Genomic DNA, 27,819 nt, shown 5'->3' with positions numbered 1-27,819 from the left:
TCGACTGGGGGTTTTAAAGCTAAGGAGTTCAATACACACCCGTAATTACCTAAAACCAGGTAATGGAATCGTCCTGGGGTTTAATCGCGTATTTAAATGTATATTTGTAGACTTAAGCCTACCTGAATACACAGGTGTTAACCACTGTACAGCTACCTGGTATATTCTGAACCATTAATATTTTTGAAACGTGTTTTGTGTACAACACAGAGCTATGTATAAGATCGGATTTAGGACATAAAATCCGATATGCCTTTGGCCAGCCGGCGGGATATATGGCGGAGAGTTATATGAATGTCATGACTTCGTCTCTACCGAAAACCAAGAGAACCTTGTGACGTATACAGTCGATGTAGGAGGTGGATAATGTACATATATAATATATAAACCCATGCACTTCTAGAACGTGTACTTAATGTTAAGTGTTCATCGGTGTAGTCTGATTTTTAATCGATTTCGTGCTTGGAGTCACAATATTAGCCGAGTTAGATTGGTAATATAACCATAGTTGTGTACAAATATAATTTTATTTTATGGCTTTTGCGACACAACGCGAGTGATATTCAATGTTGTTCTTATACATGTTGGAAAGTGCGTTGGGAAGGAGCTCTCTATTCTAGTTCTCTATTTAGTGGATTTTACAAATGTGATTTGATTGAGTGTACGTGTAATAGTATATTACGTTGAGTTTATTTTCTGGAATGGTGTGAACTATTAAGTTGGATCGACAGACGGATAGACAGGATGGGAACGGGTGGAAGTAAAGAAAAGGAAAATAAACAAACAACAACGACAACAAAAACGTCACCAGTGAGAACGTCAACGACAAAAAATGAAAACGATAATAGAAACTCATCGTTACAAAAACAGAAATCTGTGAACGAAATCCAATATCCAAATAATAATAGAACACAGTTTGATAATAATCAGACATTTCAAAATAATAATATAGATAAATCCTCTCCTTCGTCCCAGAGGAATAAAAGAGGTGATGTTGACGATGTTTTGAATCTAGATTCCGAATGGACGTCTAAAAACACAAGGAAGGATGTATACCCGGTGTCGTCAGATCGGGGTCGGCGGGAGGACGACCGAAATGCTTATAATAGACAGATAAACAATACAGTGACAGAAGAGTATCCGGAAACTTACGCTCAGCGAAATGCCAGGGAACAATATAAAAGGCACGACCTTCTTAGACAGAAGACGATATACAGGGATCCGAAAGATTGGGAACCAGAGGAGAAAAAGGTATTAAACATAGAGACAATCATATAGACAGATGACTAATACAATGCTAGAGGAAATCCTATCTATAAGGAAAATTATACATATATATATGTATTAGACAGGTACACAGAAATATTATGCTATTATGGGCCGAGTTTCAGGGACATTCCTTAACCTAAAGGAATTTCTTAGCTTAAAATTTCACATAGGTGAAATAAAATCTAGGGCCCAGTTTCTTGCACATTCATCATCTTAGGAATTCCCTAACTTATAATTCCCCTTAGAAAATGTTAGAGAAGATACGGTAAAATCTTATGTTAAGCAGCCTCACTTAAAATTTTTAATACAGGGATTGGAAACCATGGGAGGAAAGAGTATAAAACAAACAGAGTACCACATAAATGAATATTAGCAAATACACAGAAATACCAGTGTCAGAAACATTCCTTTCAGGAATTCTTAACCTCAAATTCTTCATATCAAACATTACTGACACAGAAGTTATGGAGCCTCTGGTTACTTCAAATCTGTAATGCAGGGATTTAAAAGATTCGGAACCAGAGAATAAAAACAGTATTTAACATACACAGAAAAGTGTAGAAAATCCTATATATATATAATAAGTACACATAACCATGGACCCATTTACAGGAATATTTCTTAACTTTGAGGAATTCCTTCTTAAGTCTGTCATATTTTATCTATGATGCTCCACCGCTGACAAATGGTATTTTTTCACTATCAAAAACAGGAGCAGACGATTTAGTATTTTTCTTCAGTTACAAAAGTTACTTACTTTACACCATTACCACCATTGAAAAGTTTGAGCTTCTAATTTTACTTCAAGTAAAAAATATGAAAAATAATAAATTGCATCCCGAAAAAAATCTGTGTCGCTATATTCTATATGGAATGAAGTACTGATTGCGCATGCACCAAAGGCGAAATAAATTATTTTATATTATTTTTTGTGCTAATTAGGCATATACATACACGATTAAACACCAATTATTGTTCAAATGATGAATATCATTTTTGCTCTCTCGGCGGTGGAGCATCTTTAAAGAATTCTTTGAAGTTAAGGAATGTTCGCGAAACTTGGTCTTGATGTACTTTCACCTACTAGATGTTTTGGAGCTATCAGAAGGGACATAGATATATATATCCACCTATGTTATATAATGATGCAGAGGAATTGACAATGTATATATCCACAATGACTCGTTATATTTCTTTTTTTGCACCATATTTACTGCTCCAAGTAGTTTGTATCCTACAGATATTACGTTTGTAAGGATCCATTGTTATCTGAAAAAAACTGTTGATATAACTTCTTTGAAGTGACATATTTGTCGAAAGACATTAAAACATGGATTGTTAAAGGAAAGTGGAAAAAAGTGTCTAAAAAGGGGAAATAGCCCTCTGAATGAAAATTAAACAATAAGCAGAATCCTTGGCGTACACATACATTATAAGACCAAGGGAACACCAAAATCAGCACAGATAAATAGGTTGTTTTCAATTGTAAAAATACGAAAAGAAAAACAGAAATGAAAAAGTACCAATTTAGTTAGATATAGCATTATATATCTTATATAAGTTAATCGATTTTAGCATAGACATATGTACATATATATATATTAACACATTTACCTGCTTGGTTTGAACTAAAACAATTCAATCAAGAACAAAATTCAATTTTGCTTGTAACGAGCATTCCGATTGGCTTAAAAATTTAAAAGTGCAACGAAGAAAAGAAAGAAGTTTGAAAATAACAATTCATTCAGATATATCATTAGGTACCTTAAAAATGATTTAAGCATAGAAATCGATGCACTATATAAATTCTGTATTCAACTTATTTGCCTAGTCTAATTGAATTCAATTCATAAAGCTTTCGTCGGATGAATATGTAGTTGCCATACTTGGTTAACTGATAAAAAATAAACAAATGAAAATAGATAGTAAATCATCCCCGATCGGCCCTTATAAACACTAAAATACGTCATATTGATAGATTTATCATTTTTCTATAGAGATACGTAAATTGTTTATTGCGTAACAGAATACGTAATGATAGAAATGGATAGAAACAACTAGTGAAGTCAACCTAACCTCCAGTCTGAAGTGTGCAGGTTTAATGAATGCATAAAGGGAATGATCCTCGATACTCCAGGGGTTACTATCACTGACGTCATATCCATCCCTGGACTATTTCATAGTAAAACAAAAGGCAATAGAAGACACATGCAATTTGATCCTTTGGTGTACACCAAAAGAACTGTGTAGTGTAGGTGCACCTTGGTTGACTGTGTGGCTTTGAAGTTCGGCGTCGCTCTTTCTGTTATTTTCAAAGGAGGTCTCTGCGGGCCTGTGACTTTTTTTTATTTGTCAGATTGTTTTCTTGAACCGCCTCCAGTTTAACTAGGAGATAGTTCAGGGATGAATATAACGTTAGTGAAAGTATCCCCTGGAGTATCGAAGGTGAAATGGAATATATAACACAGTTTTCCCAGGACAGACAATAGTTCCGTTAAATATTAATTATTACAGTAGCGGGAACTAAATAATGTGAACGTTAAAGCGAAATGTATCGTCTAGATTTTAGATTTTTTACAATGCATACAACATGCTGAGTGGAATGTAGAACATAATATATTTTCTTCCCACAGAAACAAATAATCGATGACGGTAATAATAGAGTTTATTCAGACCTTGAATCTATTTACATAACATTCAATTCAGTTCATTAGGTGTATTATTTCACTGTAGCTATTTACGTAAATCTATACAGCTTCATTTTACCCCCGACTATGTAGCTGGGCCAATTAAGGTGGGCTTTTAAATCTCCTAGAAACCAGCATCGCCTCAGCATCTAAACCAGCCCTAAGTACAGACTTAACCAATCACCGATGACGTTACAAAGAATTACAAAAACATTAAGTCTAAGACAGCTTCAATATACTTAAGATTGGCCGTTGGCACTCAGTTTAACATCCTTTAGGTATTCCCTAGCTAAGACTCATTACCAATTCATAATGACAGTTTCTAGTCATTGAGTGGAATAATTGACAGTATGACTTGGAGGGGATGGAGGGGGTGTCCTGCTCGGTATCTTTGTCAACATACTTCAGTGAATTTGTCGCACAATGACGTAGGCACAGTACCCCTCGGTACAAGGAGACGCAATTAAGACTCCCAAAGGAGGAACAACAATCAAAACTTGCACAAGAGACTTTTTTGTCTTAAGGGTTACATAAACATGGATGCTTCAGTATATGCTTCAGTGAAGATTTCCAATTACGTAAAACCCATATCAAGCTATCACAAGGAGATACAATAGAGAGGAAACAACATTCACAATATGCATAAGAGACTGTCTGTAAGTTAGACATAGATTGACAACACAGACGTTTCATATCCTCAACCTAATGATGTCATTTTTTATGATCAAAGTGGTTTTTTTGCAATACATTTTGTAATTTCACACTAGCTACTACGTTCGTTAACATATTTTGCTCCTATTTAAATAAAAATATACAATATTCAATGATACAATGATCACGCTTAATTTGACTGTACAAATAGTCTACATGCAATTAGGTTTATATGTACATATAGAACAAAAAAGTTTGCCCCATATTTGCCTTTTTAAGTTATTCGTATCCTACAAAACAACAATGGGAAAGATCTAAACTATATTCGTGACCACAACCGTTGATATTACTTATTTTTGCCTATCTGTATATACATACTATAAATGTATACTTTGCATATTCTACATATTTGACTTAGACAGAACCTACATATTTAAAGTCCCATTGATAGTTTGTTATATTTTAAAACGTGAAAAGTACACGTGCTCGTTGAGGTTCTAAGTTTTCTCTACTTGTGATGTTTTTGTTTTGCGATAAATGTCTATGGGGTATTAAATGTTTTTGTGTTTAAAAAAAAGAAGTTTTCTCTACGTATCGATACTTTACAATTTTGGCGTACAAAAATCGTAATATTGAAGTAAATACTTTTACTAAAGAAACAATTAGTACATTTTTATTTTGGAATATAGAATCTGTAATTTTAGGACATTTTTGAAAATTTCTTCTTGTTTTGGTTAAATTTATATCGTGACTATCCGGCCATATGTGATATTGTCATACAAACACATTGGCGTGTCTATTATATATATCATATTTAATATGTATTCTGTCGAAACTCTGACTATTTTAACCAAACTAAGTGTGAAGATAAATTCACTAGGAACATCGATGTTTAATTTGTAGAACATTCATTAATGCGGTCAAAACATAATGGGACTTTAACCATTGCGTGCGTGTATTATATTTGTGTGACGTCACGTTAAGGTAGTTTTATTGTATAGCTAACAATACACCATCAACAGTACAATAACGAACAATGAAATACCATTGTAAAGAAACAAAAAATACCTGACCACAAATAAGATTATACACACCATGGTGTTACGATACATATTTCAACAGGAATGAACCGTATAAGTTCACGAGACCATTGTTCCTTGTTTTTGATTCAAGTGAGTGTTGAACTGTTGACCTTAATTGCCTATGCATTTCCAAAATGGAATATTTGTATTAAACACAAACGTGAGATTTATACAATCATATTTAATAGTATTCGATAAATTTCAATCCAATTCACGCCCTATTCGCACTCAGGGTCATTTGAGGACGTGTTACTACTAGTAGATAAACATCGCAGGACGACGTTGATTGACATTCAACTACTTGAACTGAATATACATGAATGTTTTTAAGGGGTAGGCATCACATTATACAACTTAGATGCAGAGTGTCATCGGAGACCCTCTATGCATTCGACTACAGGTGTAAATGTACTGTGCAATGTTCGATAGTTACAATACATGCATTGGTCGTAGTTCGGTAGATTATATCTGGGAACTTCATTGTTAATGTAATATATCATTTTAGATTTTCAGAGTAAAGTGTAATTCATAATTTTACTTTAATCTAATCGTTAGAATTACAGAGGATATATCAAAATTGTTCAAGTTTTTATATTCTGTTTTAAGAAAGCCTTTTGTAACTCATAGTTTTGGTCAGATACATATAAAACCAATATTATTAATAAATCATTTTGGGATTGTGGCGAAACAAAATTTTTAAACACTACCATCTATATTATCGGTTGGGTGTGGCGAGATTGAGATTCGATAGATAAGAGTTGTTTCTAAATTTGTTTAACACATATATAAATGCCTTGTTTGTCCTAAAAGGAATTTTCATAATCTCCACATTCACGGATATTATATAAAATTACGTACAACACACTGTGTTACTGGTTACTGCATAACGCCTGAATAAAGATGTGGTTGTGTATTGAATCTGAAAGAGAATGATTTTACCTGGGTACGGTGATAGGAATCACACTAAAAGCGATGTACTGTTCTGTAACAGTATTGTTGACCCTACAATAGATGCATTAAATTAAACGTGGTGACAGTTTTTAAAAAAAACATTATTGAAGTGGCAACATATAAATATGATGAATGCTAAGTATCATGATATAGATCTAGTTATACCATATACCTTCCTACTTTAACAGCGGAGTTTGTGAAAGGCTTTTGTATAAAAGTTACTTTATTGTGATTTTAACTCTTCAATTCTTCAAGTTTGCCAACTCGGGAGGGAGACAATTCCAAATAGAAATAGAGTTTTACTTATTGACAGTGTTTTTGTTAGTTTAAATGAAAATAATTTTCTATTAAGAAATTAAAATCTATCCATATAAACAAATTAAATTCAAAACATTATTATACTATTCTGCATCGTTTACCTTTCAAATTTTTCTAAGTTAGTAGGAATTAGGACACCACGACGGTCTTGTGCTATACCTATACATGAAATGCATAATCTACATTCTAATTATCAATTAAAATACCTCTTTTTGCTAAAACAAATATCCTGTAGTACATCTAGATCGTATTATGATGTTTATCGATTTACGCAGTATGCTAACAAATCTTTGACGAAAAGGTCTACTTAATGGTGCATGTAGATCACGTGACAAACCCACTTTCATTATTCATTGAAGTTTATTTCCTTATAAGGCCTATGACGTACAAGTGTAAACACTTGATGCTACTATGGAGGCAGACGTCAATCTGTGCTATTACTTCCGTCGAGCTGTGTCTGTTTCTCCACTACACTAATACTGTTTTATGATTATTTGAAGACGTGAGAAGTTCGGAAGTGGTAACAGGAGATCAAAATCCACCACCTTACTTTTTTGTCAGTAACATGCAAATGCAAAATAGTTTTTTTTCACAATAGAATAGATCTTTTGCTTTCAGTTAATTAGTATGCTTGATCTAAAATAACAACAACAACAAAAAAAACAAAAAAAAAAAAAAATAAAAAAAAAATAAAAAACCCACCTAACAATAACAAACAAACAAATAAACAAGGAAGCAAACAAACAGGGAAAAAAAACCAAAAAAAAACAACCCCACAATAATAAACAAACTCCTATCTATCAGCACTGTATTATACGAAGAAACCAAACCAAAACGTCTAATTAGTTGGTTCTATATGCATATTAATGTATTCACTTATTATTTTCTAGAAAGTAGTACTTATTATTTATCAAAAATTGAAATATGATGTTTAAGGTATACATTTACAGATACTTAATTTCTTTATATCTTAAAAATATTCTTACATTATAGAAACCTTCTCAGGAAAGTTTCCTCCTCCTCATCATCATCATACTCATATTAATATTTTCTGTAATGTACATTGTGTAGTATCCAATAAATAAAGATAAGTTATATATTTACAAAATCCGTATTCCGGTATAATACATTTGTCCTGTTTGAGATGATAAATCATATCCTTTATGATTAAATAATATAAAATGGACCATGGGCTGATAAACATTAAGGATATGGTAATATCTGACAGATGTGCTCAGAAAGGCAAACAAAAACCTTGAATAGAAAGCCTAGCGTTGGTCCCTCGTCTAAATGGGACAGTCTTCAGTATGGATCCCATGTAAAGTACACATTCCAAGGCAACATCTATATTTGAGGCCAGAGTCTGTGGTGTATATACATTGCTAACTAGACCCAGGCACACCTTGTAAACACTCTTACCTGTACTAATTATCTTCTTGATCAATGTTAAATTGACCCTATATATCTGTCAATCATACAGGAATTCTAACGAGAGTCATGTTATGACAAATTATAGGTGATAAGGTAATCATAAAATTATATAATTTGTTAGGTGAGGGCTTATATATGTTAGTCTGTTGATAATTGTCAATAAGATTGGTTGAAATAATAAAATAATTATACATGTATAATATGTTTCAGATTTCGAAAGTTTATAAGGGTTACACAATGTAATACAAAAATTTCTTTATTCCTTTACATTTGATGACTTTTCCCTGTAAAACAAAATACGCTAAACAAATATATTTCACCATTCTTCTGCTAGTAGTCAGATGTTAATAAATTATCATTATAGAAATTTTTAAGTATATTTTCTTAATATATTTTTTCTTTTTTTTTCGGTTGGGAATTACACACAGATCTATCGGCTAACATTAAAATTGATAGACAGGCATGTATGTAAATAATTATACTTCCAAAACGTTCCTGGTAACTATTTTGATAGATTTCTGTAAATGTTTTCCAAACTCACGATATTGTTTACCACGTATACATCAAAATATTTGCTTGTGTAACGTGCAGACTGACACTTTCAAGGGTCAATTCCGTCGTCAAATTTATATTCGTGATTCTCTGTTAGGGGTTCAATAAGATGGTCGACCATAGTATGGGGATCAAGACAAGTGAAAAGTTATCGGGGATCAACAAAGGTGTATACAGACACACCTGTATAGGGAACCGAGGTCAAAGGTCAATCTTATAACACGGGTTAATAGTTATAACAGTTTTGAAATATTGACGGAATTTTGATTTGACTGCAAGAGGTGATATGCGATCTATATCGGTATTGATATCTTTTGAAAGTAAGCTCATGTTATACATTACATAATGTAGGACATAGGAACTGATGTGCATATATTTCTCTATCTGATATGCTGTCAATTTTGAAGTTATTGAGATTATCACTGTTTTAGGGTCGTTTTCCTCCCACTACCCCACCCCCTCCCCCACCCCCACCCACGAGTATATATCTTAGCATAACATGAGACAAATCATCACGTTATCACATCAGAAATAATACCCCCGATCTTTCGCTGCCATCTATAATCGAATATCATTTACACAATTCAATATTGAAATTATTATAAGATTACCATATAAATATATACAAAATAATCTTTCAAAGTAAATTACCCTGTCAAAATAAAACTCACTCAGCAATTTCACTTTGACAGAATAATTTACTTTGAAAAGAAATGTGTTTTTAGTATGTGGTATTGATGTTTCATAGAAATAATGCTGTCTTTGATAATTATGTTTCAGTATTAGTTTGTATGGACATAATTTTGTTTCCTAAATTAAACAGTAGCATAGTTTTTAGTATCAAATTTGTATACAAATCAACTCATATGTAAATGCCATGACTTTAGCCATTTGCATGAAAATCATTTGGTCAACTCTGATTGCACGAATCATGATTTGTTTGGTTTATAACGACATCACTATAGCAATAGTTAAACCCTCACAAAACGGATAGACTATATATTAGCCATTTGAATCATGAAGCATGCTATTATTATTAGTTATTTGTGATTATAGCATAACCGGTTATTTTTGTTGGTCAAAATGTTCGCGATTTCCACTTGAAACGAGAAAAATGAATTTTAGCGGTTTTAAAATTTCACGATTTGGCTGTAAGAGTATAAGTATTATAATAACGTTTCGAATATCAATTTATTCATTTTTCGCAGATCAAATTTTTGGGATCAAAGCAATATCCCGCAAAACCGCGAAAATAACAAACGCACAAAAATAGCAAACGCGCGAAAATAACAAACGCGCAAAAAAAGCAAACACGGGAAAATAACAAAGGTGCAAAAATAGCAAACGCGCGAAAATCACAAACGCGCAAAAATAGCAAACACGGGAAAATAACAAAGGTGCAAAAATAGCAAACGCGCGAAAATCACAAACGCGCAAAAATAGCAAACACGGGAAAATAACAAACGCGCAAAAATAGCAAACGCGCGAAAATAACAAACGCGCAAAAATAACCGGCTATACAGTATTACATACAACATTTATGTAATATTTTGTTCCTTCCTGATTTGACCATTATCTTGCTGTTATTAATAACTAATCATGCTATTTTTCTCATTTCATCGTAGCCACCGGAGGAGGAGCAGGTAGACCACAATTTTTCATATCTATGTTCTTCAGTAAATACTTCACTTACTGCAAACGTAGAATTTTACGCGAGTGGGAAATTTACGCTAACTACGTGATGGACATTAAAGCAAAATTTCAATCTAGCGTAATATTCGTTGAATACTGTATAACATGGAATATTCTTTGGTACTTTCTTTCGTGATCTGTAAAATTGGAATTAATTTGTGGGTAGAAATATTCGTGATTGACCTATTGACATTACAATTATTACATTACATAAACACAATTTCGTTGTTTTTATATTCGTTCCATTGTAACCACGGCAACAACGAAAGTTTCTCAATCTCACTTACTGTACACGTTATCTTTTACGCGTACGGAAATTTATGTTAAGTACGCTATGGGCATTTTATTTTCATTGTAACCAAGGTAACAACGAAATTTTCTTCATAAAGCATCAACTTGTGTATTTATCGTGAAAATAATAACATCGCGAGAAATCCTCGTTTACAGTAAACAACTCATGCAATTCTGTAAGTGGATTCATAATGGTTCTTCGTCCTATTTCTGTGACGTCATTCACTCATAATCTTCTTTGGTGATGATGTTAAATAATGTTAATTGATATACGACATCACTTCATGATTTAACTATCTCAGTCATATTCCTATACATGAGCTTTATTTGACGTATTGAACTGTAATCAATCTGATTAAAATACATGCTTATTACCACGCTTCATAGAGGATCCGACCACATCACATCCGGGGTGGTAGTAATATAATCTGATGACCTTTATACTCGCACTACTTCAATTCAAATAGATTTTGTCCTGCTTACAGCTAAAGAAAACGACATTTCCTCAAATAATGCAAATGCATGTAGCTTTCTTGTGCTCTTTTGCCGAAGTGACTATAAACACGAAATGATTCTAAAAACTCTTTCAAAATTATTTCGTCTCCATATAAATGGAGGCATAGTTACTAAATCGGTCAATTTGAAAGGTCAACAGAACATAATCCGATTAAGATGTTGTCAGATCCTATATGATTAGTAGTGGAAGTCTGTATTATAGTCTGATTGCAACTGTTATGTTATTTTTATTCAATTCAGAATGCGGAACTCACAGACCTAGAGGTACCATACAATTCCATTCTCATTTATCATAACCAGTCAAAATTCGTTGTTTTGATCACATGAAATAAATAAAAGGACATTTGTATACTCAAAAAAATCAAAACAGTTGTGAACCTTGACTAAAACGTGAATGAATCTTTATTTCGAGTTGGCAGATTTTCGAGATATTGTGTCTGTAATTTTCAGAAATGACGAACTTTGACTGTATATCTGTGTCACAAATGTAATTTAACATGTAATATATTCCGTTTAGTCATTTTATTCATTTGAAAAACACTTACACTATGATGTTCAGCGAGCCTATTTGCTTTATAGAAATGTCCCCTCTTTGAATTCGTCATTTGTGTTAAAATGCGATTTATTCTAATATTAGTTCAAAAATCAATGTCGTCATTTTCAAAAGGAATGGCAATATGGTCAACCGACCTAGGCCGTAGTTGTGTATTTTTGTTTTATGTTTTGCTGGTGGGGGTTTTGGTCCTATTTGTGAAAAAACAAACACAAATATTCAGGAGCTTTGCCCTAAACGAAACAGAAAAAAAGGTTCCTTCTATCTTTAAAGATGTAAAAAGTACAAAAACATTTTTTTATCAAATTTTGATCAAATTTAATGGAAAAGTTTATAACATAAGAAAAATGTCATATTTGAACGTCTGAAAAACAAAATTTCTTAAGGAAAATTTTGTGTTTATTTTATTGTGTGTGTATCCCCGCCTTGCTGGGTGGTTGGTAGGTTGTAGAAAATAATAAAGACGCAAAACGCATAAAACACAACTATGGCCTTACAAGTGATTTTCTGTACAGCGAATAGACTCAGTTGTAACGTATCCATGTACGAACCATTTACGTCATTTGATTACGTGACAACTTTCATAAACGAGTTATTATCATTGTGATACAACATGAGGCATCCTAGTTCATTAGGAATTCGTTACCAATGTGTATCTTTAAACATGTATTAATTTCGTGTTAATTTTTGTGTACAAGAAAAGTCATTACTTTTCGGGAGGACGTCATAGTCAATTCTTAGAAAAGAGATGCCTCTCTGATGATATTTTTTATCTAAGGTTTCCATTACCTGTTTCTGTAGTAAAATCAGAAATATGGGTCACCAGAAATGATTATCATATTATCATATTTGATAACAATTAACACTAGCCTTTATAAGGTTACTGTATGATGATATATATTTGTGAGATTTATTTTTTTTCCATCCAAAAATCAATAATAATATACGATGATATCGGTTTATAATTGAAATGTCTTTAAATTTATTGATGTCTAAACACAATATGTGGTGTATGCATTATGCATTTTTTTTCTCACTCACACATGTACATGTATCTAAATATAGCATTGACTACTAGTACACATTTCTATTTCTATTATCGCACCTTCACAGTTTATTGTTATGAATGTTCTTTGTAATATTGTTATCACCAGAAATCCTGTCATTCAAACATATATCTGACGTCATTAGTTTTCGAGGGAAAGTTAATATCATTGTCTCTTAAAGTGACGTTAACCACACAAACTGATGACGAAAAAAGTACATGGCCCTAAAGGAAGGTATACCATTATCCATTTGAAGATAATGATAATAAGAGTACATAATGGAGAACTGGTCACAATTAAAACGGTATATGAATACAAATCATTTTATGGCATTCCCTGTAAGTTGAGAATAAAGACGATGAACTAATTCTCCAGTAGCTATGACAGATAGGTTATTTTTTGTACCTTCAAGCATATTTATAAATATATGTTTTGTGATCAGTTAAAAATTGAAAAATACATGAACTATCCAGTAGCTATGACAGATAGGTTAATTTTTGTACCTTCAACGATATATCTTTTAATATACGTTTTGTGATCAGTTAAAAATTGAAAAATACAACAACCGAACTTTCACGAAAAAACTAAATAGATGAACTATAAATGATAGAAAATAACTGAATATATTATTTGTGCTTACATTTCCCCCATATCATGAAAGGTTTACACAGTCGAACTGATTCATGCTATATATGGTAAATAGATTTATTTTGAATCTAGCGGTCTTACCGCCTAACACCTCATAAGCCCAATATCTATTTTTGTAGGATCTGCTGTATTTGAACAACTGTAATACTGGCCGAGTGATATGGATTTAAAGCCTAACTCGGAGAGTGAATTTATAGGACATCAAATTCAGACTATAGTTTTGTTAAAACTCAAATTACGTGACAAATTGGCTACAATGCCACGTTAAACAAACGACGGTTACATATTTGAATACGTAATCAAATATATTTCAAGACTTTAATGTTTCTTGATCGTAAATGTTAAGAGGTTTATATATTTTCAGACTGGTAATGTTTCTTGATTGTAAATGGTAAGAGGGATTTAGTACACAAGATTTGGAAATACTGCTTTAAATTCGAGGGGTCAGTATTTCATGGTTCATTAAGGAGGTTAAACTTCGCTAATTCTATGATTATTTAAAAAAAAACCGTATTGTTTATTGGTATGCATTGATTAATATTTCGCTGGTGTTTACAATTCATTGCATTCGAAAGGTGAATGCAAAGTGTTCAATGTGTAGCTGCTCATATTCGCTTTTATGATTTCACTTAATTCACGGATTCATCTAAAGTCATCGTGAAAATTAATGTCTCGGGAAATTCGTGATTTTACATATTAGATCTCGTCAATGACGATATCGATATGATATCTATTTATTATGTATTAATCTTATTGAGGAAATTAACCCCAGGAAATTTTCTTAGCAGAAATCTCGAAATTTAATTCCCGTGAAATTTATACGCCGAAACTTTAATCGTTCTAATTTAATGAACTTAGTCGGTGGTGATCTATTACACGTGTACCCTTGTAAACAGTGAATTATATCATCTATATATGTTATCTAAAATGTGGACTAGTTATATTATGTATTTATATTTGGCAAACTACCTTGTATTATGTATCGTGTTCATTATACAGATATTTCGTAGAATGACGAACTTTTGAAACAGGTCTTCTACTGTAAACCAACTTTCTTTCTCGTGCGATTTACTTTCGCGAATTTCGCGAATAAAAAATGTTTATCTTCTGGAATTGATTCTACATAATTTGTTTTGATTAGACTTTTCATTTAATTTTAAAATCCGTAAATGTCAAAATGTCAATCTTTGCGAAGTTATTTGAATTGGAAATCGCGAAAATTAATAGTCACGAAAAAATTATCCAAAGAAATTCCTTTCACCTCATACCCTATGCATGTTGCTCCAACAAATATGCTTATATGTTGGAGAAATATCTTTCTGTTCTTCATACCATAAGTATGCTGTCCAAACAAGAAGGCCTATACGTTGGACAAATATCTTGCTTACCTTCATACTCTAAGCATGCTGTCCCAACAAATAGGCATATAAATATGACAAACATCTTCCTTATTGATCAATAAGGTTAAGCTATCAATACATTCTGTTATTACACTACAGGGTTTAAATTACGACACCCACAACAGATTGACAATGGACAATTTACCCTGCTACAAACCCCTGTACTATAGGCCAGTTTATTTAAAAGGCTGCGAATGAGTCCACAGTTTGTCTATACCAATATTGATGGAGGTAGTCATTCTTACAGGCGAAACCACTTCGACTTCCTGACATTAAAATAATGCTTTACCTTAATTTATTAATATCTCCTGGTAACCCAGTTATTTTCGGGACGACTTAATTTCGCGTTTTATTTTTTCCTAACCGACTTTTCACGCGGATCTACAAACATTGTATTTTCCATGTGTTGGAATTATTTTGCAATCGTTAATTTTTGCGATTACTATTTGTCCGCTACTCACGTGAAAGTTAATGATCGCACGCAAAAATCAGCAGAAAATTCCACTAAAAATAAAATGGTGTAGACCAGCTTATTTTCGCGTTTCTCGGGGGATTTGAATTCATAAAAATAGTCACCACAAATAATATCCGACTACAAAATAAACAGAGCGCTTAACATATAAACCGCGAAACTAAATATATCGATGGACATAAAAACGCAAAATCAACTTTCCGCGAAAATGGTAATGATTCATCCCTAAAATAAAATAAAAGTGATATGATATCATTTGAAGTATTATTCATTGTTTCTGCTAGTATTATTCGATCTCATATTTTGGCTTTTGTTTTGTTTCAGAATGAGGCAGGGGAATTTGACGTTTCTAAATTTAGAGCAGCTAACAAGACGGCTCCGGCAAGTTTAAATTGTTTCTCCCTTAAAAACAATATTTTCCTTACCTAGTCTTAATGTCAATAGTCAGGAGACGTCATAGCAATCAGACCTTCAAGTTTAATGCTTTGATTAATCATCTTAATTAATGATTTTGTTTATTTTTAATTAATAATTGTTAAATAAACATGCATATAAACATTGTACATGTTAGAACAAATAATCGTACTTTGTCTTCACTTTTATAGTGCTGCATACCTCGATGTAATAAAATATAGTCGATAAAATACATATTAGGCATAATATTGACCTATAAATGTATTGTTCTGACTACTCGCTATGGTCAATATGCAATCCACAAACCTACAAATTATGTTTGCTCAATTATAAGTTGTAAACAAAAATCTGCTCAAATACTAGGTCATGTTTGATTTACAATAAAAGGAAACTCTTTATGCCAGCAAACCGGTCAAAAGCGTCAACTGAAGTAGCTGCAATATTGTAGCTCAAAAGACTTTTAGACAGAAAATTATGTCGCCGGCCGAAAGGTATAGTAGGCCGAGTACGTATACTCATTCACCCCCCCGACGACACATTTAGACTCTTCTAAATAAAAGACTACAGCAGTCCATTATGAATATTCAGGGGTGAATGTGGTAACCCTTGTTTATTTTGTTCGCCGTTAACTCGATACTTTGGTACGGTTGAACAGAACCAAGTTGTGTTATCATCGGGGTTACCATGAAATATTTCTGTTGACCCGTAAATTGTTGTGTATTTTGGTTAAAGATATATTTTTGCAAGTGCTTAATTTTGCGATTTGCAAGCATAAAACGTTCGCGATGATGTTATTTTTGCGATTGATATATCTTTATACTTTAAACTACACTGTTTATGAATTCATACAATTTGTCCTATAAAATATGGCGTGAATTATAAACAGAAGATGAATGGGGGGGATAGTATGGCATTTATGACGTTTTACGATTTAACAAAAATTTTCCATATTTTACAGTAGATATATTTGACATGACCCCATGCATTGTTTTACATGTTTGAATTGTAAAACAGGTGTTCCGATTATACAATGGAGATATTTTCAGCCTTAAAACAGAATCCAAACATGTCGCTTTTTTATTGGAGCCGCAACTGGTCGAACATTTTGTATTGAATATTTGCTAAGGCTATTTATGATATTTTGAATACTGTTTAATATATGAATTATTGATTTTATTTTTATTATTCACCTTTACAGCCACAACGTAGAGATATATTTGACATGACCCCAGGTAAGTCATTGTTTTACATTATTACTAGAAGTTGTATCTAACATGGTGTTCCGCTATTACAAGGAGACACAACACCAATATACCGCAGCCTCTCAAACCTACAGACACGCAACACATTGCACACATGCATGTGAAGATGTCCTTGATTAAAGTTATATGAGACGTAACTATCCTGGGGTTAATCTTCTTCACACAGGGGTAACTTTTCATTTAGTTGATAGCTCCCTATATTACATATAACAGTATATCGCGTGAATGCTGCTTTCAGACTAAAAGACCATCGGTCTTGATTTGAATACCTTAGATAATTATTTACCTGTAATCAGCACTCACAGGTAGAACCAATATGACATAGAATAAGCAATAGACAATACAAGAAGACAAAAGGAACAAACATAATAAAGTTTCACGCAATAACCCCTTCGGCAAGCGAGAGACCCAGATAGTGATACTGTACAGAGTTATTTACTTGTAATCAACGCTCACACCGGAAGCCGAGTCAGTATAGCTAGTTATAACTGTGTAACCGCAATGGCCTCATCAATAATACACCAAATCAATACTGACATCGGTACAGTCAGACTCTTGCAAAGAGTTCTGTCAAATCAATAACAAGAATGTTAGCATATATAACAACAACAATAACAGCAACAATTTTGTTTATTAAAGTGTCATAAATCATATTTACATGTACATGTAAGATACATATCTTGGTCATAATATTAAGCATACCTTTTTCTATAAGACTGTTTGACAGATACTCTGCCACCGACAGAGCATATATGTGTTTAATTAATACAAAAATACACAAAAAATAATTTATTTTGCTTTTGCACAATCAGTTCTTCATTCCTTATAGAGCATATTGTCGTGGATTTTTTTTCGGGACGCAAACAATTACTTTTAATATTTTAGCTTGAAGTTAAATCATCGTTTCTCAATGATGGTAATGATGTAAAGTAAATTAAGTTACTTTTGTAACTGATGAATAAAAGTTAATTCGTCAGCTCCTCTTTTTGAAAGAGAAAAAAATAACATTTCTCAGCGGCAGAGCATCTTTAAGATACATATCTGGGATAAATTCTTGTCACAGAAGTTAAATAAAAACATAGTATTTAATTTTATTCACAAACAATACCTTATGTACTAGCTGTGCCATTGCTGACGACACCCACTCAGTTCTCAGATTAAATGCTATGATATTGTGAGATATTTCATCAGTCATAAAGACCCAGTACAAAGGATTTCTTGTTACCCCTTTAAACCTTATTTTTTAATTCTTCGTAAATTTCTTACATCTTTCTCTTTTAATATGGAATTGTAAATTTCTTACATCTTTCTATTTTAATATGGAATTGGCCTAGTATTTTTTACTGGTTTGACGGAAAGCGCATCCTGAAAGTATGTGATATTGTGTATTTTATTTTAAATGTGATTCTTTATCGTCATACAGATCCTTATACGTCACGGCACGGATATGACGACATGCATGACCCGGATTCATACTACGATCAAAATCGCCAAACCGTGCCAAGGTATGTTTGAAAATAGGCCGTGAATGATAATTGTTGTGATGAATAAGGACAACGATTTAAAGGCAGATAATTTGAGAATGTCGACAGGCCCAATGGGCCAAATGTACAAGGTTAAGGTCTTTTGCAAGTTGTAATATGCGATTTCGATTTCTGCCTAGATATAGAATTATAAGCCTTGCTTTGGTATTCAGGCACAATCATTTTAAGGAAAAATCTCTAGATTTTGAAAATTGCAAAAGGTCAAATGGGCTAAAATGAACGACAGCCAGCTGACATTGATTTATGAATTGATGTAGGATTATGTGGTTTTTTCATATACATATGTACAAATGTAGAGAATCATTTAGGGTAGAAAAGAGATGCGCTTACAAGAGGCCAAATGGACAAAAATGTACTTTCAGATTGTCTACACAAAAATGATTGCTCAATGTATATCTACAATCAAGAATGTCGTTATTGAAGTATAAATTGCTTTCAATCCGTGACAGTTTGGTTATCACATCATTTACTTTGTTTGGCCAAAAAATCTAGACATACCTGCATTAAGTAACGGTCACCTTAAGGTCAGTTAACGGTCTGCTCAATAAAACAAAAATTCTATGTTGAACTTTAGTGTCGCTTTAGACAGGTTTTACTGTACAATAAAAGCCAAATTAGAGGCAAACTAACTGATTACCTCAAATTTATTCACTAATGAAATAAAAATAAAATTGCGAAATTTTGGATTTTTTTTAAAACAAGAATGCTCATAAGATATTTTATCTATCTTTATTTTCTTTTTCAGACAAACGCCAGTCTATGATAAAACAGAAGAAGACCTCATGGCAGATATTGAGAAAATCTTCTAAGTCTGGGATATTCTTAGTTATTTAATACGTTTTAGTGTTTTTTAACAATGGTGTATACAGGTGATTTACAATGTACTACTCTTCCATGGTGACAGTCTACACATTGTCACCAGTAGAACGAATTATCATACCCTTCCTCCACTACATTCTGACGACAACCATCTGTCAGAAATCTTTCCGTCCGTCGTTCAGAGTTATGTCATCGAAGCTATGTCACCTGTTTGGAAAATACCATCAGATATTGAAATTATGCAATATTTGGTTTAAAAAAGTAAAACGTGTGGAATCGTGTCTTATTAGTGATCAATATATTCTGTATTAAATATTACAGAGTTATCTGCCTTGCCGGTAAGTATGTATTTTGATGTCATATGTATGCGAGCGTAACGTCATAATTTCTGGAGAAAACAACGTGAATATTTCGCTCACAAATTAATGACGTCAGAATACATTCATGTACCTACCCGCAAGGGGTGTAACTCGGTATGCAAAGACGAAAATGCAAAGATTGGAACCCTATTTTTGCAAATAATGCATTCATAACCTTTAATATTCTTGATTTCTTTTATGGAATTCGCATCATCATACAGTTTTTGTTTTGGCCCTAAATGACCTTGGTTGTCAATGGGCCGTAAAACTCAAACTAACAAAAACAGTCATACAGTTTAAGTCGCAGTCTTCGGTTTTAAATATAGAGCATATCAACGTTACAATTACAATCGTCATAGTCTAGCTGGACACATCAACGAGATTCCGTCTTGTTGAATTTGTCTTTTAAAAAGAAAGGTATTGTCTCTCTTTCGCGTAATCACCTAGGGTTATGCGAAGGTTGGAGGTCACATTGTGTTAATATTATTAGCTGTTTCTGTAAACCAACTTTCTTTCGCGAACATTTTTTCGCGAACTTAGCGATCCAAGTAAAATTCGCGAATGTTCATTTCTGCTAATTGCAGTAAACAATACTGATATTGATTGTCCATTTAATTTTTGAATCTGCGAAAAAAATTATTAGAACACGAAGTTGTATTGAAATGGAAATCGCGAAATAAGCCAACTTGGTTTCTTGTGCGATTAAATTTCGCATAATTGCACAGGGACCTGGCACGAATTTTCAACAGTATGCATTTATATATTATACTATGATATACATATTTAAAAAAAATCGTGCCAGGTCCCTGTGCGTATCAATTTGGCGAGCGATAACAAATCACGAAAGAGAATAACCACGAAAATGTTCTTAGAACCTTATGAGAGATGACTATGTGTCTCTAAACCGCTGTGAAAAGATTGACGTGAAAACGCGAAATGAAATCTCCGCGAATATAAGTTGGTTTACAGTATTTCGTTTGCTTTGCCAATAGATTGATATTTACATGTTGATTAAAATTTATCACATTGTCACGTGATCAACATAAATATTATGTCCGATTTATGTTTATCATTTAATGTATGGGAGGTATTGTAAATGTCCAATCGATGCCAAATAATTCATGAATGATGTACATTTGTATGCCCACTATTATTTATTTAAAGACGCAGGGACTTAGCACGAATTTCTTAACCAACGTATCTAATATATACCGATGGTCCGAAATTCGTGCCAGGTCCCTGTGTTTCAATTTTAATCATATCATCATTTTGACTGATTGAAACACGGTTTTAAGATATGCTTTGTATATTTATTCTGATTGTTTATTGTGTTATTTATTTCGAATGTCAATTTATATTTGAATTCACTTTTCAAACATTATTGAAGATAAACTACTATCTCTCTTACTGATATTTATAAATCAGGTCACTATCACTAAATATCCACAGAAGTACTGTTCAAAATTAGAGCATATTAAAGTAAGTGTGTATTGTCTTAATTAAAGTATGTCATATCAAGCACACTGTAAAGTTAAAAGTTGAGATCACATAATGAAACTAGACTGGCCACTAGACACTAAGTAAGTGGTAAGATTTTCTTAGCAGAATTCTAATACTACATGTAGACTTTCTCATACCTACACATATAAAACTGGCTCATGCAATAAAGTCTCGTGACGTCACAGCGTCAACAAAATTACTAATTTCTCGGTACAATTTTAACATTTTTTCAGACACTATGTTTTATTTACTTTTCATGATACAAACAATAGAATCTGCGTTGAAAATATCACGCAATTATCATGCATGGAAAAATAATTTGCATTCACTGTTTTTTTCGAATTCATTTCAAAATGGTGAAAAGTCGTAGTAGTAAAGTTACAATTAAACGTCGATATATGAGAGTAAAATACTCTTTCATAAGGGGATATGAAGGATAGGGATATTCTATCTCGGGATCACAAAATATTGTAAAACTCTCGGCAAGCCCCGGGTTTTACAACATTTTGTGATCCCGAGGGTAGAATATCCCAATCCTTAATATCTATATATGAAAGAGTCTTATAATCTTCTCCTAGTCTGAAACTTAGAGAATCAGACGTTAGCAAGAAAAAAATATTTGAAAATCACAGTAATGGTCATGTTTAATATTCGTATAACTGGTGAACAGTCTAAATAATATACACATGGGTCTAGTCTATACATTTAACGTAAAGACTAGATTTTCAACATTCATTTAATCTTTCGAGAGAATGTCATTTATTCTTATGAATTCATGAAATGTGCCATCCATTCTTGTACACATTTGAAAAAAATATAATGGTGAGTTCTAAAGTATTTGCTTTTGTGTTAATCTCAATTATATAATCCTTTTTGTGTATTTTTGAAATTATCATTCAATTAAGCACTTTTGACAAATGTCATTATTTCGTACAGAATAAAACTTCAACTTTAACAATATTTTATTTTCGATTTTCACTAGATTTTTTTTTCGTGGAATGCTGTTTAAAATAAGTTTGTCGCTGATTATATTAATTCTGCTTTTATTGAGCGTCATCCATTTTTATCTAAAAACTGTTTCCACTAAAGACCAGCTTACAATTGATATAACGGTTCACTTAAGTTATAACAATGTTTCTATTAAAGAGGTTAGATCGCTGACAAATGGCATCTTTACTGTATCAAAAACAGAAACAGACGAATCAGTATTTTTCTTGACTTACAAAGGCTACTTACATTGCATCATTACCACCATTGAAATGTTTGAGGTTCTTATTTTACTTGAATAAGAAAAAAAATATTTAAAATAATTTTCTTCCCGAAAAAAAATCCCATATGGAATAAAGTATTGATTGCGCGTCTAACAAAACAAAACAAAACAATTTCTTTTAAAATTATTTTTGTGTTAATTAGGCATTATATAGATTCCCATAAACAATTATTGTTCAAATGATGAGCATGTTTTAAAAAAGTCTTGAGAATAAATTCAATTATCAACCGAAGATTTCAAGACAAAAGTTGTACTGAAACAGTGCTACAGTGTTACAAATTCTGTTTAAAAATTATGAAGTTTTGGAGATGTTCGCCTTTGCAATTTAAGTGAATTTATTTTAGTACAAAACTTATGACGGACTACATAAATGGCTTCATTTCCAGTGCAATTCTAAATATGATATTCTGTAATTACCAAAACGCCAGAATTCACATTACACACATAAAAAGGGGCACAAATGTAAATATCAACCTGATCTATGTCTGTAATTCATATCAAGTTAAAACTGGTGCATTCTTGAGCCATAATAAATAAAACTACTGAAAAGTTTTCTGTTTTCATTTATGTTTGATTTATAATTTGACAACAGCTGTTCGAGAAACCCTTCCGTCTTAACACATCAAAGTTTGTTTTAGTAACAGAATCATTGAGTCCTGGAATTCCCTTCCCAGAGAGGTGGTCAACGCAGAAAACATTAATATCTTTAAGCACAGACTGAACAACCACTGGAAGAACCACGTCATAAAATTCCAACCATCAACCTATATATAGCTAGTCCAACTACTGATATAATATATATATATATATCTTACTAGACACTAGGAATACTATTATATATACATATGCTAACGCAATCACGCGTATAAATTTTAACCATTTATGTAAATATTACCATATAGCCAAATATGGTTTTCCAATGATGTTGGACTGATGAGACATCAGTTTTCTCTAAATCCAATGAATATTTTTGTATTAAATATATAGATAAGAGCATGAGGGAATGTATTGCTAGTTACACCATGGTTTGAGTGGGGAAAAATCGTTTTCTATGACGTAACGACCACAAACATATGACGTCGCAGTCAATACCAACCCGCAAAGACGGTAATTGTACAACACCCTACGGTTCATCGTAACCTGGTTTTCGCTTTCAATGTTATTTTTTTCAATTTTGATTTAGTTCATTTATTAATTTTTTAACGGTGACTGTTATTATGACGTAAAAGATGACAGTTATCATTCCGTTTCAACATATAAATATGTGAAAAATGTACATTTCCGGCAAAAAACAGTCCACTAGGTTCGGAACATATTCTGCCACCAAATAACCATATCAGATACTACCAGCGTTTCATTTGACTTTACAAAGGCAAATACATTGGCCATTTTTGACCTTGGCTTTTCATCGGCTCCACAAGGTTTCATAAAGAAATCTTGCACTATATGTCTAAAGCAGGTTTTTCATTAACATTTTGAAGCAAATTGGTCCACGAAAAATTAAATGGAATTAATTTTCACTCATTGGTTATTCTAGTTTGTGTTTAAAACTAAAGACAATCTGTTCACTCCATGTGCATCAGAAAACGGAAGAGAAAACTAGTTAATGAAACAAACACAAACTATTTCTTCCCTTTTTCATTTATTTATTTATCTTATCATTCAAAATATATAAACAAATTCAAATGCTTAGATAACAAAACAATGTTATACATTTGTCATGTAATGTAAACAGATCTCAATAAACATTGTGAGTTTCCGATATATACATTCTCAATTTTCTACATTTCTCTATTAATTTGATCTGTCTTAGTCTTAATTCTACTGGTGTGTACTTTGTACTATGAATGGGAACTTATATTTTCCCGATTTTAAGGACTGTGTCACCTTTAAGTCCATTGTGTGCATACCGTGCAGTTTCTCATCTCTTCCCTGTGAAATCTATAAATGTTTGATTGTCGAATTTCAAGATGACCAAATATCAAGAATTTTGCAATTCTAATCAATTTTAAAACTGAAATTACATGTCGAAAACAAACCTAATTGTTTTTTCAAAATTGCAAAATAGACGCATCTTACGTCAGATTTCATAAATCTTCCTTTAGTACTTTCTGAGAAATATGTGGTAAGAAATTTTCAAATATCAACCAGTCAGGCCACCTAACTGATTCTGATCAGGACTTTATGAGAAGTAGTGGTATCACACTTTCCGAATCCAAGATGGCTGCTTGATCGCCATCTTATATACAGGTCAGTCTCAAAACAGCAGAAAGTATACAAAAGGTAGTTATAGATCAAATCCAACAAATATGGCATTACTTTTGCAAGACAGCAAGTGTTTTTCTTTGAAATCATACAACATGTAAACCTCAGCCAGCCTGAACAGCTACACAGGCCGTTGTATAAAACATTACATGACATTGTGTAATACCCAAGACAATAAAGATGATTACAGTCAACAAACATGGAAAGTTCATTTGATTGAAATTCTGAAGAATCACATCATCCATTATAAGAGTTATCTGCCCTTGTGAGAAGGCAATGATTGTGAATTTGTGATTTCATATGTTTGCTAGTGTAACGTCACATTTTTAAAGAGAAAACGGTATGAGTTCTTCTCACAAAATAAGGACGTCACAATCAATACCTTCCTGCAGGGGAGATAACTATGTAATTGCAGAAACGATCTCATAAAATTAAACTCAGTATTTCAGTATTTCTCTATTCTGAATATGCTCTAGAAAACATAATTAATATTTTGCCATATCTTTGTTTTAACAAAACGGATCTCATTCATGGTATCATAAACATCTGCAAACCATTTTTTTGTGAGAATCAAATTAAATTTTAACATAATTTCGAGAGAGCTCAAATGTAAAATCCTATATATAAATGCCTGATCGTCAGTAAGAAGCATTCATCACTATTTTCTGTATTCATAAATATTTGAAAATTACAAAAATGTATCATATATTGTATTTGTGAAAATAAAGTGTTTTACGTACAGTAAGCAGAATTTTTAAAAAGAAATTTTAAAAGTAATATGGCCTCACGCACCGTTCATATCAGTGCACTAACAATCAACCATCTGAAGTAATTAGCTCATCCAGCCTGAAGACACATTTAGACTCTTCTGACTCGAATCAAATAGACCAGTCTATCTGAGGTGAATGATCTCGAGTTAAGCAAAACCACAACAATTTATTTTGTGCACATGAATAAATATTATTCATTTTACTATTCACATTATCAGCACTTGACTGTGTGGCCTTTTAGTTCTCACAAAGAAGTTGTACTAGCTATTTGTTCTGTCTGCGGCAGATAAGTATCCTAATTGATCTGTGTTCCTCTCTCAAGTTTCCTCTTCATCGTCTTCTATCATATCTAGGTATTCCTGAGCTTTAATTTTCCTTGGAATGATATCTAAAATATTATCAAAAATTGATATATTATATTAATCATCAACCAATATAGACTTTCATTTCATTCTTATTCAATTTGATCATTACAAATCATCATCACCACCACTATCATCATCACCATCATCCTTCATCATCAACATCATCATCATCAAAAATCATCACCATCATTATCATCATCATCACCATCATTATCATCATCATCATCATCATCATCATTATCATCATAAATCATCATCATCATCATCACAAATCATCATCATAATCACCACTATCATCAATTCATCATCATCACAAATCATCATCAGAAGCATCATCATCATCATCAACTATTAAAATAACTAAATACAGTAAGGTAATATTATCCTTGCAATACTGTTGGTTTACCTTGTAAAAACTGTAATACATCATTGGTGTTGACGACTTCGGATAAGTCTCCATACTGTAGCTGTTTCTTATCTTTACTTCGATCTAGAGACACCTGCGCAAGGTTTTGTACAAAAAGCTCCTGCAAAAAACAAAATACGAAATTTATATTTCTTATTATTTTTATCCTACTTTGAAAATAATGTTTAATGTTCACACGACAAAAAATGACCTTCACTACTTTAACTTCTCCATTAGTTACTGTTGAAGCAGAAAAGATATTCACTTCTGACAACCTAGGATTTATTGTCACTGTCTCTTTACACAAATTACGACACTACATGAGACGCCTATAACCGGGAATAAATAAAACAAATACTTATCCTATTGAGTGAAATGAAACACCAATGTAAAGCTTGATAAATTTCACGACATCTAATCCTTGCTTTAAGGACAGAAGATTTAGAAGAAATGTCGAAATTTTATAATGACTGTCCACTTCAGAAAGTAAGACGGTAACTCTTGCACCCACAAGCTACATCAAAGGTTGTCGGCGGATATCAAAGAAATCAGTCACAGTCAGTTCATGATCTGTTCTCGGAAGAGTTTGGTCAGATGTTACGTAGATACAGTAGTCACATGACATATTCGACATGTAAGAATGCCGGCTAACTTCGGCTTGTTTGACTAAATGGGACCAACCTAGCGATGCTAAATATTTATATGATTTTTTATCCATAGTCTCCGAATGATTACACTGGTACATAGCCCCAAATATGTTAATCTTTGCAGCAGAATAATTAATTTTTCTGATCGAATTGGAATTCTGGAGAAAAGTCCTACTGGATCAACAATGAAAAAAACCCAGAAAAAATTTAAACAATTTTCACGTTTAATAGTTATATTAATTTTTTAGTGTCTTTTTTGGTGCTTAAGAGTCAAAATGAAGGTCCCTTCGTATTGAGAAATTTTGCTGTACTTTCCAATGTCATGTGAATACACACTGCACTTCATCTACATGTATAATGGGTAAAGGGAAGTAACTCTGACACACTTGGTGCAACAGGTATCCCCAAATAACAAAAAACAGAACTGTGTGGGCATTCCTTATCTAGACAGCTCATTCAGACAAACTAAAAGTTGAGATACCGTTGCTTTTCCGGTGAGAAACAAAGCTTCATGACTGATGCTTGAAACGTCGGGCGAACTTTTCATTATTGTTCGGATTCTTGAAAGCGGCAATGAGCTTTTTTCGTCTTTGTCCGCCATCGCACTCGGAAGTAGATACGGAATTAAAAAAAGTCAGA

General features: G+C 32.5%; 2 protein-coding genes across 4 annotated transcripts; one reads left to right on the top strand and one right to left on the bottom strand.

Annotated features, from left to right (window-relative positions):
• Positions 1-81: 81 nt before the first annotated feature.
• On the top strand, positions 82-24,754 carry LOC138309071 (cGMP-specific 3',5'-cGMP phosphodiesterase 3-like). 3 transcript variants are annotated; one of them, XM_069250199.1, is made up of 7 exons: positions 82-1,251; positions 10,567-10,584; positions 11,681-11,704; positions 15,884-15,940; positions 17,172-17,205; positions 18,659-18,740; positions 19,525-24,754. In XM_069250199.1, the coding sequence occupies exons 1-7, from the start codon at positions 745-747 to the stop codon at positions 19,586-19,588; spliced, it is 786 nt and encodes a 261-aa protein (XP_069106300.1). In that variant the 5' UTR covers positions 82-744; the 3' UTR covers positions 19,589-24,754. The 3 variants fall into 3 exon arrangements, with proteins under 3 accessions (XP_069106300.1, XP_069106301.1, XP_069106302.1); XM_069250200.1 differs by lacking the exon at positions 11,681-11,704 and having other exon boundaries at positions 84-1,251; XM_069250201.1 differs by lacking the exons at positions 10,567-10,584; positions 11,681-11,704 and having other exon boundaries at positions 84-1,251.
• Positions 24,755-24,895: 141 nt separating this feature from the next.
• LOC138309072 (chromatin accessibility complex protein 1-like) lies at positions 24,896-27,790 on the bottom strand. Its single transcript, XM_069250204.1, has 3 exons — positions 27,662-27,790; positions 26,534-26,654; positions 24,896-26,150 (listed from the first exon to the last, which is right to left on the bottom strand). Exons 1-3 carry the CDS (start codon positions 27,779-27,781, stop codon positions 26,080-26,082), a joined length of 312 nt encoding a protein of 103 aa, XP_069106305.1. The 5' UTR covers positions 27,782-27,790; the 3' UTR covers positions 24,896-26,079.
• Between the last annotated feature and the right edge of the window lie 29 nt (positions 27,791-27,819).

Source organism: Argopecten irradians, chromosome 15, assembly GCF_041381155.1.
Source record: "Argopecten irradians isolate NY chromosome 15, Ai_NY, whole genome shotgun sequence".
Classification (NCBI taxonomy): Eukaryota; Metazoa; Mollusca; class Bivalvia; order Pectinida; family Pectinidae; genus Argopecten; species Argopecten irradians.
This window is presented reverse-complemented; position numbering and strand designations above follow the sequence as displayed.

Bases quoted from the DNA above. Each gene is read 5' to 3' on its own strand.
- LOC138309071 (XM_069250199.1), top strand. From the start codon at position 745: ATGGGAACGGGTGGAAGTAAAGAAAAGGAAAATAAACAAACAACAACG. The intron at 11,705-15,883 runs GTACCATACAAT...GTTTTGTTTCAG, and splicing joins CGGAACTCACAGACCTAGAG to AATGAGGCAGGGGAATTTGA. The intron at 15,941-17,171 runs GCAAGTTTAAAT...TCACCTTTACAG, and splicing joins CAGCTAACAAGACGGCTCCG to CCACAACGTAGAGATATATT.
- LOC138309072 (XM_069250204.1), bottom strand. From the start codon at position 27,781: ATGGCGGACAAAGACGAAAAAAGCTCATTGCCGCTTTCAAGAATCCGA. The intron at 26,655-27,661 runs GTATCTCAACTT...TGTTTTTTGCAG, and splicing joins TTCTCACCGGAAAAGCAACG to GAGCTTTTTGTACAAAACCT. The intron at 26,151-26,533 runs GTAAACCAACAG...ATAATATTTTAG, and splicing joins TGTATTACAGTTTTTACAAG to ATATCATTCCAAGGAAAATT.